The sequence below is a fragment of the Aotus nancymaae genome, unplaced genomic scaffold (genome assembly GCF_030222135.1).
Source record: "Aotus nancymaae isolate 86718 unplaced genomic scaffold, 86718_ANA_hifiasm-v0.15.2.pri h1tg000006l, whole genome shotgun sequence".
Classification (NCBI taxonomy): domain Eukaryota; kingdom Metazoa; phylum Chordata; class Mammalia; order Primates; family Aotidae; genus Aotus; species Aotus nancymaae.
In genome coordinates this window covers 2,599,278-2,616,339 of record NW_026988417.1, presented here as the reverse complement: position 1 = coordinate 2,616,339, position 17,062 = coordinate 2,599,278, and the positions used below count along the sequence as shown (strand labels likewise).

General features: G+C 49.9%; 1 protein-coding gene across 1 annotated transcript in view; it reads right to left on the bottom strand.

Annotated features, from left to right (window-relative positions):
- The window catches only part of FAM193A (family with sequence similarity 193 member A), a 194,366-nt gene extending 188,661 nt beyond the window's left edge, over positions 1 to 5,705 (bottom strand). The window contains exon 1 of the mRNA XM_064365352.1: positions 5,182 to 5,705. Within this exon, the coding sequence (XP_064221422.1) occupies positions 5,182 to 5,436 (255 nt within the window). The 5' untranslated portion in view covers positions 5,437 to 5,705. The remainder of the gene's footprint in view (positions 1 to 5,181) is intronic.
- Positions 5,706 to 17,062: the final 11,357 nt, after the last annotated feature.

Here is a 17,062-nt window from a genome sequence, read left to right as displayed (position 1 = left end):
GCCAGGTATGGTGGCAGGCACCTGTAATCCCAGCTACTCGGGAAGCTGAGCAGGAGAATCACTTGAATCAGGGAGGTGGTTGCCGTGAGCCAAGATCGTGCTACTGCACTCCAGCCCAGGTGACAGTGCAAGACTCCGTCTCAAAATTAAAAAAAAAATAAAAAAATAGAAAAATTAAAAAAAAATGCCATCCAAGATGGAAACACATTTTAAAAGCTTAGAATACAGTAAAAGCACTGGGCGCGGTGGCTCCGCCTGTAATTCCAGCACTTTGGGAGGCTGAGGCAGGCAGATCCCGAGGTCAGGAGTTTGAGACCAGCATGACCAACATGGTGAAATCTGTCTCTACTAAAAATAGAAAAATGAGTCAGGCATGGTGGCGGGTGCCTGTAATTGCAGCTATTTGGGAGGCTGAGGCAGGAGAATCGCTTGAACCTGGGAGGCGGAGGCTGCAGTGAGCCAAGATCATGCCACTGCACTCCAGCCTGGGCAACAGAGCAAGACTCCATCTCAAAATTAAAAAAAAAAGCCGGGCTGGTGGCTCAAGCCTGTAATCCCAACACTTTGGGAGGGTGAGGCAAGCGGATCACCTGAGGTCAGGAGATGGAGATCATCCTGGCTAACATGGTAAAACCCAGTCTCTACTAAAAATACAAAAAATTAGCCAGGCATGGTGGCATGCACCTGTAGTCCCAGCTACTCAGGAGGCTAAGGCAGGAGAATCACTTGAACCAGGGATGCGGAGGTTGCAGTGAGCCGAGATCATGCCACTGCACTCCAGCCTGGGCGACAGAGCAAGACTCCCATCTCAAAAAAAAAAAAATAATACAGTAAAAGTAAATGTCAAGGTGCAGGACACAACAGCACACAATGAACTAATTCTGTGAACTATAACCCAGATTTTATTAATAAGATTACATGAAATAGAAAAGATCAGAAAAGTATTAAAATATTGTTTTGTTTTTTGAGACAGAGTCTTGTTCTGTTGCCCCGGCTGGAGTGAGTGCAGTGGTGCGATCTCTGCCTCCCAGGTTCAAGCAATTCTCCTGCCTCAGCCTCCCAAGTAGCTGGGATTACAGGCATCCACCAGTATTCCCCACTAATTTTTGTATTTTTAGTAGAAATGGGGTTTCACCATGTTGGCCAGGCTGATTCTGAACTCCTCAGGTGATCCACCCACCTAGACTCCCAAAGTGCTGGGATTACAAGCGTGAGCCACCGAGCTCAGCCAGTTTTTTGTTTTCTTTGAGAGGTAGTTTCACTCCTGTTCCCCAGGCTGGAGTACATTGGCTCAATCTCAGCTTACTGCAACCTCTGCCTCCCAGGTTCAAGTGATTCTCCTACCTCCGTCTCCTGAGTAGCTGGGATTTCAGGTCCACACCACTATGCCTGACTATTTTATTGTATTTTTAGTAGAGACGGTTTTCACCATGTTGACGAGGCTGGTCTCGAACTTCTGACCTCAGGTGATCCACTCACCTTGGCCTCCAAAAGTGCTGGGATTACAAGCATGAGTCACCGCGCCCAGTCCTAAAATATTTTGTAAAATTTTTGTTTGTGTTTATGTGTGTGATTCTCAGGTCTTAACAGATTTTATTTCTTAGAGTGGGTCAGTCAAAAACCTTGATAGAATGGTTGCCGTGGCTCACACCTCTAATTCCAGCACTTTGGGAAGCAGAGATGGGAGGACTGCTTGAGGTCAGGAGTTCAAGACTAGCCTGTGCAATATAGTGAGACTCTGTCTCTATTAAAAGAAAAATTTTGCCAGGCATGGTGGCACACACCTGGAGTCCCAGCTACTTGGAAGGATGCTTAGCTCAAAAATTGGAGGTTATAAAAATAAAAAAATTTTTTAAATTTAAAAATAAAAAATAAATAAATAAATTGGAGGTTACAGTGAGCTATGACCACACAACTGTACTCCAGCCTACGCAACAGAGGGAGACCATGTCTATTTAAACAACAACAGGGGCCGGGTGCGGTGGCTCACGCCTGCAATCCCAGCACTTTGGGAGGCTGAGGTGGGCGGATCACGAGGTCAAGAGATCGAGACCATCCTGGCCAACATGGTGAAACCCCGTCTCTACTAAAAATACAAAAATTAGCTGGGTGTGGTGGCACACGCCTGTAGTCCCAGCTACTTGGGAGGCTGAGGCAGGAGAATTGCTTGAACCTGGAAGGCAGAGGTTGCAGTGAGCCGAGATCGTGCCACTGCACTCCAGCCTGGCACCTGGTGACAGAGCGAGACTGTCTCAAAAAAGCAACAACAACGAAACCATGATGCATACTAGTTTAACAGAATATCAGAGTCCTGTCAAAAATAATACTCAAGTGGGCAGAGTGGCAAGGCGTCTGTACCCTTAGCCATTAATAAAACTAAGATGAGAGGGATCAATTGAGTCCATGACTTCAAGGCCAGCCTGAGCAACATAGCAAGACCCTATCTTAAACAAAATACTAGGTATACAGTTATCTGATTTTGAATAATGTGACAAAAATAATAGAAGGTATATTTTAGCTAAGTATTCCAAAGCAAATGTGAATTATTAAAACTTGAAGTGGTATGAAAGACTAAAAGACTAAAACTAAGGATTTTATTGTGCCACCAACTGGTTTTTACTGAATCACTAGAAATGGGTATATTTTACATGCAGCTACAGCAAAAGTTATCAATATTTTTTGGAAGGATATGCACAGGCAAACCTCCCACCCTCCCCTACCCACAGCAGCAAACACTGCCCTTAAAAACCCCAATGATCCAAACGCACAAGCTTCATCCTTGATCCCAAGAACTACAGCCTGTTGTGATCTCCAGGATACTGGATGAGAGCAATCTCTGGAGACTGAAGTCCAGGACTACAGCCCAAGACCCTAACGTAACAATATAATAATAATAAAAACAGCCGAGCACAGTGGTTCAACGTCTGTAATCCCACCATTTTGGGAGGCTGAGGCAGGCAGATCACCCGACGTAGGGAGCTGGAGACCAGCTTGACCAACATGGAGAAATCTTGTCTCTACTAAAAGCACAGTATTAGCTGGGCGTGGTGGCGCATGCCTGTAATCCTAGCTACTCTGGAGGCTGAGGTAGGAGAATCGCTTGAACTCAGGAGGTGGAGGTTGCCATGAGCTGGTATCTCGCCACTGCACTCCAGCCTGGGCGACAAGGGCAAAACTCCGTCTCAAAAAAATAAAAAAAAGGCTGGGCGTGGTGGCTCACGCCTGTAATCCTAGCACTTTGGGAGGCCGAGGCAGGTGGATCACCTGAGGTCAGGAGTTCAAAACCAGCCTGGCCATCACGGTGAAACCTCATCTTTAAAAAAAAAAGCAAAAAAAAAAAGCTCCAACAGATGTACTTATACTGCAAAGAACACCGGAACTACTTTATACTGAAATATACATTGCTGTATTTTCTTTTCTAGAGTCTCACTCTGCTGCCAGGCTGGAGTGCAATGGCACGATCTCAGCTCACTGCAACATCTGCCTCCTGGGTTTAAGTGATTCTCCTGCCTCAGCCTCCTGGGTAGCTAGAACTACAGGCGTGTGCCACCACGTCCAGCTAAAACTACAAAAATTAGCTGGACGTGGTGGCGCACTAAACCCCATCCTGGTCAACATGGGGTTTTACCATGTTGACCAAGATGGTCTGGATCTCTTGACCTCGTGATTCACCTGCCTCGCTCTCCCAAAGTGCTGGGATCACAAGCCTGAGCCACCGTGCCCGGCCACATTGCTGTATTTTCATGTTACAGTATAAGCATCAGAGAGCCGCTCCATAGAGAATGATTCCTCTGCTCTCACTACATACTGCTCCAACACAGTAAACGCAATCTTGTATGAAATAATATGTGTAGCTGGGGCGGTGGCCCACGCCTGTAATCCCAGCACAGCACTGTGGGAGGCAGAGGAGGACGGATCTCCTGAGGTCAGGAGTTCAAGACCAGCCTGGCCAACAAGGTGAAACCCCGTCTTTACAAAAATACAAAAATTAGCCGGGCATGATGGCGGGTGCCTTTAATCCCAGCTACTCAGGAGGCTGAGGCGGGAGAATAGCTTGAACCCGGGAGGTAGAGGTTGCAGCGAGCCGAGATCGTGCCATTGCAGTCCAGCCTGGGCGACAAAGAGAATCCGTCTCAAAAAAAAAAAAAAAAAAAGAAATTATGTCATGATTTGGCACAAAAATACTCCCAACACTTATTTCACGTTTTAATTGCAATGTCTATGAATCCACATAATTTAACAGTTCAAGTAACATTATAAGAACTAACGCAAGTTTTCAATAAAATGTTCTCTTTCAGGAGACAATGGGATAACTGGAAATGACTGCGCCAATTGCATACCCACTCACAGGCACTGTGCCTCTGAAATGTTGTGACCAACAGTTGAATAAAAGTGGCAGGAATCCATAATTGGTAGGTGCAATATGTGCTCTCTTCATAAAACTGAAAAAAATTACCTTTCAAATTCATTAAGTTCGAACCCTAAATGCATAGCTGAGTAACCAGAATACTCAATACCCCTGAAAACTTAACAAAGCAGGAGAGGAATGGCCAGGGCTGCCAGCTCCAGGTGGCTGTCAGGTAGATTTCAAAGGACCATGACATAGGAGGACCAAAGGAAAACTTCCGGGAGGCCCTTGTCAATCACGCGCAGGGCATAAGGAAGGTGGACAGAGAAAAACATTTCAAACCCCTGGGAGCAAAAAAGCAGCCTAGCTCACCCCTGAAACCGCTGTCGCTCTGGAGCTGCCGCAGCGGGCGAGAGGCCACGACTGAAGCCCGGGCCTCGCGGGCATCACCCGCCGAGTCCAGCGGAAGGCGAAGCGCCGTGCGCGGAGCTGCACCGGGGACATGTCCCCGCCTGTTCAGGGGCTGCCCCAGCCCGCGGACCAGCCCCCGGCCGCGAGCCGCGGCCCCGGTGTTGCCCTCCCGCCGCCTCTGCTCACGTTCTCCTCTCTCAAGAGGCTGACAGAGGCCGCGTCACCCAGAGAGCGGCCCACCTGCCGCCCTGCCCCGGGACCCCGGCAGGCACGGCGCGGCAGGACCCGTTATCCGCCCGGCCGCAGCATCCCGCTCCCAGGCCCGGGGCGCTCAGGCCGACAGCGGGAGGCCGCGCTCCGCAAGGCGCGAGAGAACTGCGACCGCGTACCGCCACCGACCCCCTCCCGCCGCCGCGGCTTACCTCGAAGTAGCCTCCGGGGGCGGCGCCGCCCGCGCTCGCGCCAGCGCCGAGGGGCCCGTTGGCCACCGCCGCGCCGCCCACCAGGCCCGCCGTGCTGCCCGGGGCCGCCAGGCCCGCGGCCTGGGAGCCGCGCAGCGCCGCCACCGGGCCGGCCTTGCCGCTGCTCGCGCCGCCGTTTCCCCCGCCAGAGCCGCCGCCGCCGCCCCGCTTGTTCTTCCGGCGCTTGGCCCCGCGTTTGGCGTCGGCTGGGCTCATGGCGGGCGGGGAGAGGGGCGCGGAGCGGGCGCGGGGGCTACGGGCGGCGGCGGAGGGCGGGGAAGGCGGGGAGGCTGAGGCGGCGGCGGCGGCGGGCGCTCCGGCCAGCTGGGGGACGCTGCACGGAGTCGCCTCCGGGGCGGGGAGGGCTGCGGCGGGCGGGAGCTGCGGGGCAGGCCGCTGGGCGGGAGGAACCGCGAGTCCACAGTCCCGGCGCCGCCGCTGACCAGAGTTAGAGTCCAATATGGCGGACACAAGGGGAAAGGGATCCCAGTTTACGTCGGGGGAGGGGGAAGGAGCGGCGAGGAGGGGGAGGGGTGTGGGCCCCCCCCAACCCCGCCTTACTCCGCCCCCCGGGCGACGCTTTCCACTTTGCTTGCCCTCCCCCTCCTGCCGTTAACGTGCCTCGGCGCGCAGGGCGCGCCGGGAGTTGAAGTCCGTGCTGCCAGCGCCGCCGCTAGGGGCGCCCGGGGGCGAACCACGATTCCCTTCAGGCCGTGCGCGGCCAAAGGCCCGGACGCTGGGAGGAGTTGGAGCCCAGGAGCTGGATGCGACCGTGATGTCACCGTCGCGCTCGTCGTCGCAGATCCCGCCCGAGCCGCGCGGCCTTCTGGGCGTTGTGGTCGGGGGCAGGGCCGGGCCGGCGGGAGGACGCGCTGCCACCCGCAAGGCGAACTACAGGGCTGGCGGCGGGGACTTCCGCCTCTCTAACCGGCGCCCGCCGCTCCGGACGCGCAGCAGCCCGCCGCCCAGGTGCGGCACACCGGCGCGGCTCCCGGGATGCACCAGGGGCGACGCGGCGCGGCCCTGGCCCCACCAGGAACGCCCGGTGACCTTGGGCTGGTCTAGTCCGGGTCCAGATAACTCCGTGAGGACCGCAGAATCCCTGCCTTGTGGACTGGGCGGGGGTTCGGGCGGCGCTGGAAAGCGGGACGCAGCGGTGTCCGTCTGGGTGCGGAGGCAGGGGCGCAGCCGGCGGAGCGTGGACGGGGCCTGCGGTTGGGACACGCCAGTCGGTTCCCCGAGAAGCCCTCGGCTAAAGGCTGCCTTTCCCGAGCCCGCCCTCTCCAGAGGTCCCGGTGCCTTGCTACCCCGCAGGGCCCCAGGACGGGCCGGCCGTTTCCCACACCCTCGCACTCACTCACCACGGAGGCAACGAGCCGGGTCAGATTCTCGCGGGGCTCCGGCGCTCCTGGCCCCGAGGGACGCAGACGTCCAGGTCAGAAATAGGGCGTGTGTCTGGACCCCCCTCCCTCCGCGTCCTTGCAGACATCTGCGAGCCCCAGGCGCAGCTCTGCCCTGAGACCCGGGCCACCGGGGACCCTGCCGGCGGCCGCGCCCCCTGAAGAGCCCTGCCTTACCACAGACGCAGAGGCACAAAGGACACGATTTCCCCTTTTTGGTTCAACGGATGGTGTCAAGCCGAGGGGAGGCGGGCTTGGCAATGGGACATACGGCCTGCCAGGCTCCACTTGCAGCCTTTACCGAGCCCAGCTGTTCACCGTGGGTTCCCGCAACCCGCCCCATCTGCACCCACAGCCTCCTGATCCTCCTACCCATTCTTCATGACACAAGCAGAAATCTAATGTGATCAGACGAAAACTACTCTTAAAGCTATTTAGACACCACCTTATCCACCGAATAAAGCACCCCCCCCCGCCCGCCGCGTCCCATCGGAAGCTCTTGGATGATCCTGCCACTGAACTTGGAGCTTGAGAGAGCGGCCAGGAATGCCTTCTGGCCTCTGCTTCCGTGTCATAGGCTGCCCCTGTCCTCACACCTGCCCCTTCTCTCAGCCCCCGTCCTTTCCTTTGTCATAGCACATTTCATAGGATTGGGATGCATGGTGTCAGCAGGTCTCTTGGGCAGGAGACAAGCTGGGAATGCCTCCCTCACACACCTCTGACTCCGAAACTACTGCCAAGCAAGGGGCTGAGCACCCAGCACTCCCCTATTTGCTGAATCAGTGAATGACAATAATGACCATTTGGGCCGGGCGTGATAGCTCACGCCTGCAGTCCCAGCACTTTGGGAGGCAGATGTGGACAGATCACGAGGTCAAGAGATCGAGACCCTCCTGGCAAACATGGGGAGAAACCCCGTCTCTACTAAAAATACAAAAAGTAGCTGGGTGTGGTGGTGGGCGCCTGTAGTCCCAGCTACTCAAGAGGCTGAGAATCGCTTGAACCCGGGAGGCGGAGGTTGCAGCGAGCCGAGATCGCACCACTGCACTCCAGCCTGGCCACAGAGCAAGACTCTGTCTCAAAAAAAAAAAAAAGAAACCGAGGTTCCCAGATGTTAAGGGATTTGCCCAAAGCCACCCCAATAGTCAGAGGGCAGGGCCCAGATTCTAACTCAGGTGTGACTGAGGTGTGACGGGTATTGGTAGAGCACTGAGTGATACAGTGGGAAGGTACACTGAGGACTGGGGACAACTGAACCAATGCCAGTCACACTCCCAAGGCTGTGCAGCAGAAAATGATCAGCATGCCCCCAGGCACCCACGAAGGCCACCATGCAGAGCACGTGAAAATGCAGAATTGGTAGGCCTCCATGAGGAGGGTGGGTTTTATTGCACATGACATGGAGGTTGAGAGCCATGAAGGGTTTTGAGCAGGGAGGTGTTAAGGTCCGTTGGTGTTTTTTTTTTGAGATGGAGTCTCAATCTGTCGCCCAGACTGGAGTGCAGTGGTGCAATCTCAGCTCACTGCAACCTCCGCCTCCCAGTTTCAACCAATTCTGCCTCAGCCTCCCATAGCTGGGATTACAGGCCAGTGCCACCACAGCTGGCTAATTTTTGTATTTTTAGTAGAGATGGGGTATCACCATGTTGGTCAGGCTGGTCTCAAACTCCTGACCTCATGATCTGCCCATCTCATCCTCCCAAAGTGCTGGGATTACAGGCAAGAGCCACCATGCCAAGCTGGATGTATATTTTTGAAAGAATTCTGGCTACTATTTGAGTTTTGGTTTTTTTTTTTTTCCCCAGAAACATGGTCTTGCTCTGTTGCCTGGGCTGGAGTGCAGGGTCCTGATGATGGCTCATCACAGCGTCCAACTCCTGGACTCCAGCAGTCCTCTTGCCTCATGCTCCTGAGTAGCTGGGACTATAGGCACACACCACCACCGTTGGCTAATTTTTTTTTTTTTTTGAGACCGAGTTCCGCTCTCGTTACCCAGGCTGGAGTGCAATGGCGCGATCTTGGCTCACCGCAACCTCCGCCTCCTGGGTTCAGGCAATTCTCCTGCCTCAGCCTCCTGAGTACCTGGGATTACAGGCACGCACCACCATGCCCAGCTAGTTTTTTGTATTTTTAATAGAGACGGGGTTTCACCATGTTGACCAGGATGGTCTCGATCTCTTGACCTCGTGATCCACCCGCCTCGGCCTCCCAAAGTGCTGGGATTACAGGCGTGAGCCACCGCACCTGGCCAATTTGTTTTTTTAATGTTAGGTGTCCTGCTAGGTTGCTCAGGCTGGCCTCAAACTCCAAGCCTCAAGTGATCCTCCCACCTGGGCCTCCCAAAGTGCTGGGATTACAAGTGTGAGCCAAAGTCTGGCTCTGTGTAGAGAGGATAGATGACAGGAGCTAGAGAGGAGATCAGGAGACCAATGACAAAGCCTGGCTGGGGGCAGAGAGGGTGTGCCTGGAAGACAGAACTGATGACGCAAAGGCATGAAGCCGGCTCTCAAGCTTGTCATTAGCTCCCCCTGCTATCCTCTGAAGGTTTGTGTGTCCCTACTCCAATCGTTGTTGAAACCTAATCATGAATGGAATGGCATTAGGAGATGGGGCCTTTGGGAGTGATGAGGTCATGAGAGCAGAGCCCTTGGAAATAGAACTAGTGCCCTTACAGAAGAGGGCCTGGAGAGCTGCCTTGTTTCATCCCTCACGTAGAGACACAGCTAAAAGGCATCAGCTATGAATCAGAAAGTGCCCTCCTCATCAGACACCAAATCTGCCAGTGCGTAGATCTTAGACTTCCTAGCTTCCAGAACTGTGAGAAGTAAATTTATGTTGATTATAAGCTACTCCGTTGGTAGTATTTTGCAGTAATAGCCCAAATGGACTAAGACCTAACACACCCTTTAGGGGAAAATTAACAGGAAATACGGAGGAAGGTTAAAGACTAAGAAGTAAGACCAGGCGCGGTGAGTGGTTCACGCCTCTTAATCCCAGCACTTTGGGAGGACGAGGTGGGTGAAACACTAGAGGTCAGGAGTTCAAGACCAGCCTGACCAACATGGCGAAACCCTCTCTCTACTAAAAATACAAAAATTAGCATGGCGTGGTGGCGGGAGCCTGTAATCCCCAGCTGCTCAGGAGGCTGAGGCAGGAGAATCGCTTGAAGCTGGGAGGCGGAGGTTGCAGTGAGTTGAGATCCTGCCATTGCACTCCAGCCTGGGTGACAGAGCCAGACTGTCTCAAAAAACAAACAGAAACAGCCTGGCCAACATGGCAAAACCCCGTCTCTACTAAAAATGCAAAAATTAGCTGGGCGGGGGGATGCACACCTGTGATCCCAGCTATGTGGGAGGCTGAGGCACAAGAATCACTTGAAGCCAGAAAGTAGAGGTTGCAGTGAACCAAGATCAGGCCACTGCACTCCAGCATGGGCAACAGAGTGAGCTTCCATCTCAAAAAAAAAAATGGCAGAGCGCAGTGGCTCATGCCTGTAATCCCAGCACTTTGGGAGGCCGAGGCAGGTGGATCACAAGGTCAAGAGTTCTTTGAGACCAGTCTGGCCAACATAGTGAAACTCATCTCTACTAAAAATTTTTTTAAACATTAGCTGGGTGTAGTGGTGTGCACTTGTAATCCCAGCTACTCGGGAGGCTGAGGCAGGAGAATCCTGTGAAGCCAGGAGGCGGAGGCTGCAGTGAACCAAGATCGCGCCATTGCCCTCCTACCTGGGCAACAGTTTGAGACTCCATCTCAAAAAAAAAAAAAAAAAACAAGATTTGGCTAGGCACAGTGGCTCACCCCTGTAATCCCAGCACTTTGGAAGACCAAGGCAGGAGGACCACTTGTGGCCAAGAGTTTGGGACCAGGCTGAACAACCTAGCAAAACCTCATCTCTGTAAAGAAATTTTTAGCAATTTGGCTAGGTGCAGTGGTTCATGTCAGTAATCCTAGCACTTTAGGAGGCCAAGTTGGGCAGATCACTTGAGCTCAGGATTTCGAGACCAGCCACGTAATATGGTAAAACCCTATGTCTTCAAAAAGTACAAAAATTAGCCAGGCGTGGTAGCGTGCACCTGTAATCCCAGCTACTCAGTAGACTGAGATGGGAGAATCGCTTGAACCTGGGAGGTGGAGGGGCAGTGAGCCAAGATCGCACCACTGCACTCCAGCCTGGGTGACAGAGCAAGACTTGGTCTCGAAAAAAAAAAAATGTATTCCAGACAGTAAGTAAAATAATGACATTTTCAGACTAACAAAATCCAGAATTTACTGCCAGTAGCAATTCACTAAAAGGAGCTCGTTAGGCAGAAGGGAAATTATTACAGATAGAAATGAAGAAAGAAATAAATACCAAAAGAAAAGGTGAATATGGGTGTAAAATTACTTTAATATGGACTGTAGAAAACAATAATTTCCAGCCAGGTGTGGTGACTCACGCCTGTGGTCCCACCACTTTGGAAGGCTGAGGCGGGCAGATCACCTGAGGTCAGGAGTTCAAGATCAGCCTGACCAACATAGAGAAACCCCATCTCGACTTAAAATACAAAATTAGCCGGGCATGGTGGCACATTCCTGTAATTCCAACTATTCGGAAGGCTGAGGCAGGAGAATCACTTAAACCTGGGAGGCAGAGGTTGCAGTGAGCTGAGATCCCAACATTGCACTCCAGCCTGGGCAACAAGAGCAAAACTCCACCTCAAAAAACACAAAAACAAAAAACGGCCAGGTGCAGTGGCTCACACCTGTAATTCTAGCACTTTGGGAGGCAGAAGCAGGAGGATCACCTGAGGTTGGGAGTTCGAGACCAGCTTAACCAACATGGAAAAACTCCACCTCTACTAAAAATATAAAAATTAGCCGGGCGTGGTGGCACATGCCTGTAACCCTATCTACACAGGAGGCTGAGGCAGGAGAATTGCTTGAACCCAGGAGGCAGAGGTTGCAGTGAGCCGACACCGGGCAAAACTCCCAACAGCTACAGAATACACATTCTTTTCATCAGCACATTCTCCAGGTTAGACCATGTGTAAGGCTACAGAACAAGTCTCAATAAACATGCAAGAATTGAAATCATATCAAGTATCTTTTTTGACCGCAAAGGAATAAAACTTCAAATCAACAACAAGATAAACTTTTTTCTTTTTTAGTTTTATTTTTTTTTAGTAGCGTAATCAGGCAGAACTTTTTTCTTTTTTAAGAGGGAGTCTTGCTCTGTGCTGAGATTACAAGCATGAGCCACCACCGCACCCAACCAAGGAACTTTTATTTTGAGACAGGGTCCCACTCTTTTGCCGAGGCTGGAGTGCAGTGGTGCAATCATGGCTCACTACAGCCTTGACCTCCTTGCCTCAAGCAATACTGCCACCTCAGCCTCCCAAAGTTCTAGGAGGCAAGAATGATCCACCATACTTGGCCAGAAATTTTTTATTTTTTTTATTTTTTGAGATGGAGTTTCCCTCTTTTTGCCCAGACTGGAGTGCAATAGCGTGATCTCGGCTCACTGCAACCTCTGCCTCCTGAGTTCAAGTGATTCTCCTGCCTCAGCCTGCCAAGTAGCTGAGATTACAGGCATGCACCACCACACCCAGCTAATTTTGTATTTTGTGGAGACGGGGTTTCTCCATGTTGATCAGGCTGGTCTCCAACTCCTGACCTTGTAATCTGCCTGCCTTGGCCTCCCAAAGGCTGGGATTACAGGCGTGAGCCACCATGCCCAGAACTTTCTTTTCTTTTTTTTTTTTTTTGAGATGGAGTCACTCTGTTGCCCAGGCTGGAATGCAGTGGCATGATCTCGACTCACTGCAACCTCCGCCTCCCAGTTCAAGTGATTCCCCTGCCTCAGCCTCCTGAGTAGCTGGCTGGGACTACAGGCACGCGCCACCACACCTGGCTAATTTTTTGTATTTTAGTAGAGACAGGGTTTCACAGTGTTAGGATGGTCTTGATCTCCTGACCTCGTGATCTGCCTGCCTCATCCTCCCAAAGTGCTGATTGCAGGTATGAGCCACCGTGCCCGGCCCCGACCCAGAACTTTCAATATTGTACAAATGCATGGAAATTAAACAGCATGCTTCTGAATGATCAGTTGGTCAATTAAAAAAACTTAAAGGGTATTAACAGGTTTCTTGAAAAAACTGAAAATAGAAACACAACCTATCCAGCCCATAGGATACAGCAAAAGCAGTATTAAGAAAGAAGTTTATCTGGGTGTGGTGGTGCACACCTGTAATCCCAGCTACTCAGGAGGCTGAGGTGAGAGGCGAGAGGATTGTTTCAACCCAGAAGTTCAAGGGCATAGCAAGACCCTGTCTCAAAAAAAAAAAAAAAAAAAAAAAAAAAATCAGCATCGTTTCTATACATCAACAACAAAGTAGTGGTAAAAAGAAAAAAATCGATAAAGCAATCCCAGTAGCTACCAAAAAAAAAAAAAAAGCCTAGGAACAAATTTAACCAAGGAGGTTAAAAATCTCTATTTTTTGAGATAGAGTCTTGCTCTATTGCCCAGGCTGGAGTAGAGGGGCACGATCATAACTCACTGCAGCCTCAACCTCCTGAACTCAAGTGATCCTCCTGCCTCAGCCTCCTGAGTAGCTAAAACTTACAGACGTATGCCAGTATACCCAGCTAATTTTTTATCTTTTTGTAGAGATAGGGTCTTGCTGTGGTGTCCAGGCTGCTCTCAAATTCCTGCTTCAAGTGATCCTCCTGCCTGAGCCTGCCCAAGTGCTGGGATTATAGGAATAAGCGACTGTCCCTGGCTGAGATGAAAGACCTCTACAAAGAAAACTGTAAAACATTGATGAAAGAAATTGAACTAGACAAACAAAAAATAGTGTCAACTCCTATCTGCTGATTCACTTTCATTCTGATTCTTTGAAAAGAATCAGAGTGAGAATGGATTGGCATTAAAAAAAAAAAAAGACAAAAAATAGAAAGACATCCCATATTCATGGATTGGATGAATCAATATTGTGAAAATGAGCATACTACCAAAAGTGATCTACAAATGGTGCTGAGAAAATTGGGTATCTATATACATGAAAATGAAACCAGATCCCTGTCTCTTAACATATGCAAAAATCAATGCAAAATGAGTTAGGATCTGAAACTATGAAACCTCTACAAGAGAACACTGAAAAAATGCTTTAGGACATTTCTGTGGGCAGTGATTTCATGGAGAAGAACTGAAAAACATGAGCAACAAAAGCAAAAATAGACAAATGGAATTTAAAAGCCTTTGCACAGCAAACAAAACCACCAACAGAGTGAAAAGACAATCTGCAGAGTGGAAGGAAATATTTGTAAATGATTTCTATGACAAGGGATTAATAACCAGAATACACAGGGAATGTAAACAACTCAGCGGGGAAAAAGAATACAATTTTAAATGGGCAAATGAGTTGAATAGACATCTTGCAAAAGACATACACACAAAAAATGCTCAACACCACAAATCATCAGAGAAATGCAAATTAAAACCAGAATGAGATATCATCTCATGCCACTTAGAACAACTATTATCAAAAAGTCAAAAAATAGACCAAACATGGTGGCTCACGCCTGTAAGCCCAACACTTTGGGAGGCTGAGATGGGTGGATCTCTTGAGCTCAGCAGTTGGAAACCAGCATGGGCAACATAGTGAGACCGAGTCTTTTTTTTTTTTTTTTTTTTTTTTGAGACAGAGTCTTGTTCTGTCGCCAGGCGCCAGGCTGGAGTACAGTGGCACAATCTCGGCTCACTGCAATCTCCGCCTCCTGGATTCAAGCAGTTCTCCCACCTCAGCCTCCCATGTAGCTGGAATTACAGGCACACCACCACATCTGGCTAATTTTTGTATTTTTAGTAGAGATGGGGGTTTCACCATGTTGGCTAGGCTGGTCCTGAACTCCTGACCTCAGGTGATCCACCCTCCTCTGCCTTCCAAAGTGCTGAGATTACAGGTGTGAGCCGCCATGCCCAGCCTAGAATAGGGGTTTCTAGAGGTAGGGAAGAGTAATGGGGAGAGGGAGATAGCCAAAGGCTTGTTAATAGATACAAAAGTACAGTTTAAGGCCAGGTGCAGTGGCTCATGCCTGTAATCCACCACTTAGGGAGGCTGAGGAGGGTGGATCACCTGCGGTCGGGAGTTCGAGACCATCCTGGCTAACATGGTAAAACCCCTGTCTCTACTAAAATATATTTTTTTAAAAATTAGCTGGGCATAGTGGCACATGCCTGTAGTCCCAGCTACTTGGGAGGCTGAGGCAGGAGAATTGCTAAAACCGAGGAGGCAGAGGTTGCAGTGAGCCGAGATTGCGCCATTACACTCTAGCCTGGCGAGAGAGCAAGACTCCGTCAAAAAAAAAAAATTAGCTGGGCATGGTAGCACACACCTGTAATCCCAGCTAGCTACTGGGGAGGCTGAGGCAGGAGAATAGCTTAAGCATGGGAGACAGAGGTTGCAGTGAGCTGAGATTGCACCATTGTACTTCAGCCTGGCCAGCAGAGCAAGAGAGTTTCCAAAAAAAAGAAGTACAGCTTCATAAAAGGAATGAGTTTAGTGTTCTATAGCACTATAGGGTGATTGTAATTAACAAAAATTTACTGTGTATTTTCAAATAGAAGAGTGGATTCTTAATGATCGCAACACAAGGAAATAAACATTTGAGGTGATGGATATGCTGCTCTGATCATTACACATTCTATACATGCATCAAATCATCACACTGTACTTCCTAAATACTACAATTATCTATCAATTAAACATAATAAAGGCAAAATAAAAAGAATTTATATGACAAAAACTTTTAAAAATAATACATTCCTTTTTCATTGCTCAGTGGTATTCCACTGTATGGATGTCTCCTAGTTGGTTTACACATTTATCTGTTGATGAATATTGGGTTGTTTCCAGTTTTCGGTTATTACAGAGTTACTATTAACATTCGTAAACAAAAACAACTAAAAAACAAATAAAACCCTACAACATTCACGTATAAGTAATCATATAAGCATGTTTCCATTTCTGTTAAGTAAACACCTAAGAGTGGTCACATGGAAGAGATATGCTTAATTTGTAAAGAACCAACAAACTGTTTTAAAAGTGATTGTAGGCTGAGCGCAGTGGCTCACGCCTGTAATCCCAGCACTCTGAGAGGCTGAGGTGGGTGAATCACCTGAGGTCAGGAGTTCAAGACCAGCCTGGCCAACATGGTGAAACCCCGTCTCTACTTAAAAAAAAAACAACAAATACAGGCCAGGTGCAGTGGCTCACACCTGTAATCCCAGCACTTTGGGAGGCCGAGATGCATGGATCACCTGAGGTCAGGAGTTTGAGACCAGTCTGGACAACATGGTGAAATCCTTGTCTCTTAAAAAAAAAAAAAAAAATTAGCCAAGTGCAGTGGCACACGCCTGTAATCCCAGCTACTCGGGAGGCTGAGGCAGGAGAATCTCTTAAACCCAGGAGGTAGAGGTTTCGGTGAACCAAGACTGCGCCACTGCACTCCAGCTGAGGGGTGACAGAGCAAGATTCAGTCAAAAAAAAAAAAAAAAAAACAATGATTGTAGGCCGGGTGAAGTGGCTCACACCTGTAACCCCAGCACTCTGGGAGGCCGAGGTGGGCAGATTATGAGGTCAGAAGTTCGAGACCAGCCTGGCCACCATGGTGAAACCATCTCTACTAAAAATACAAAAATTAGCCAGGCGTGGTGGCAGATGCCTGTAATCCCAGCTACTCGGGAGGCTGAGGCAGGAGAACTGCTTGAACTCGGGAGGCGGAGGTTGCAGTGAGCCATGATTGTGCCACGGCATTCCAGCCTAAGTGACAGAGCAAGACTCCGTCTCAAAAAAAAAAAAAGGGGGGGCACGGTGGCTCAAGCCTGTAATCCCAGCACTTTGGGAGGCCGAGGCGGGTGGATCACAAGGTCAAGAGATCGAGACCATCCTGGTCAACATGGTGAAACCCCGTCTCTACTGAAAATACAAAAAATTAGCTGGGCACGGTGGCGCGTGCCTGTAATCCCAGCTACTCAGGAGGCTGAGGCAGGAGAATTGCCTGAACCCGGGAGGCGGAGGTTGCGGTGAGCCGAGATCGCGCCATTGCACTCTAGGCTGGGTAATGAGCGAAACTCCGTCTCAAAAAAACCAAACAAACAAACAAACAAAAAAACTGAAAAAAAGTGATCATATCACTTTACATTTTCAGTCAACACTGCCTGTGAGATTCAGCTACTCTGTATCTCTGCCAATAGCTGACATGGTAAGTATTGTTAATTTTAGATATCCAATGGTTTAAAACGTGTGGTAATATCTTATTGTGATTTTAATTTGCATTTCGCTACTAATAATTTTGCAGATTTTCTGTGTTCTTAGTATCCACACCACACATCTTCTTTGAGGAAGATTCTGCTAAAATCCTTTGCTCATTTATTTGCATGTTAATTATTGAGATTTGAG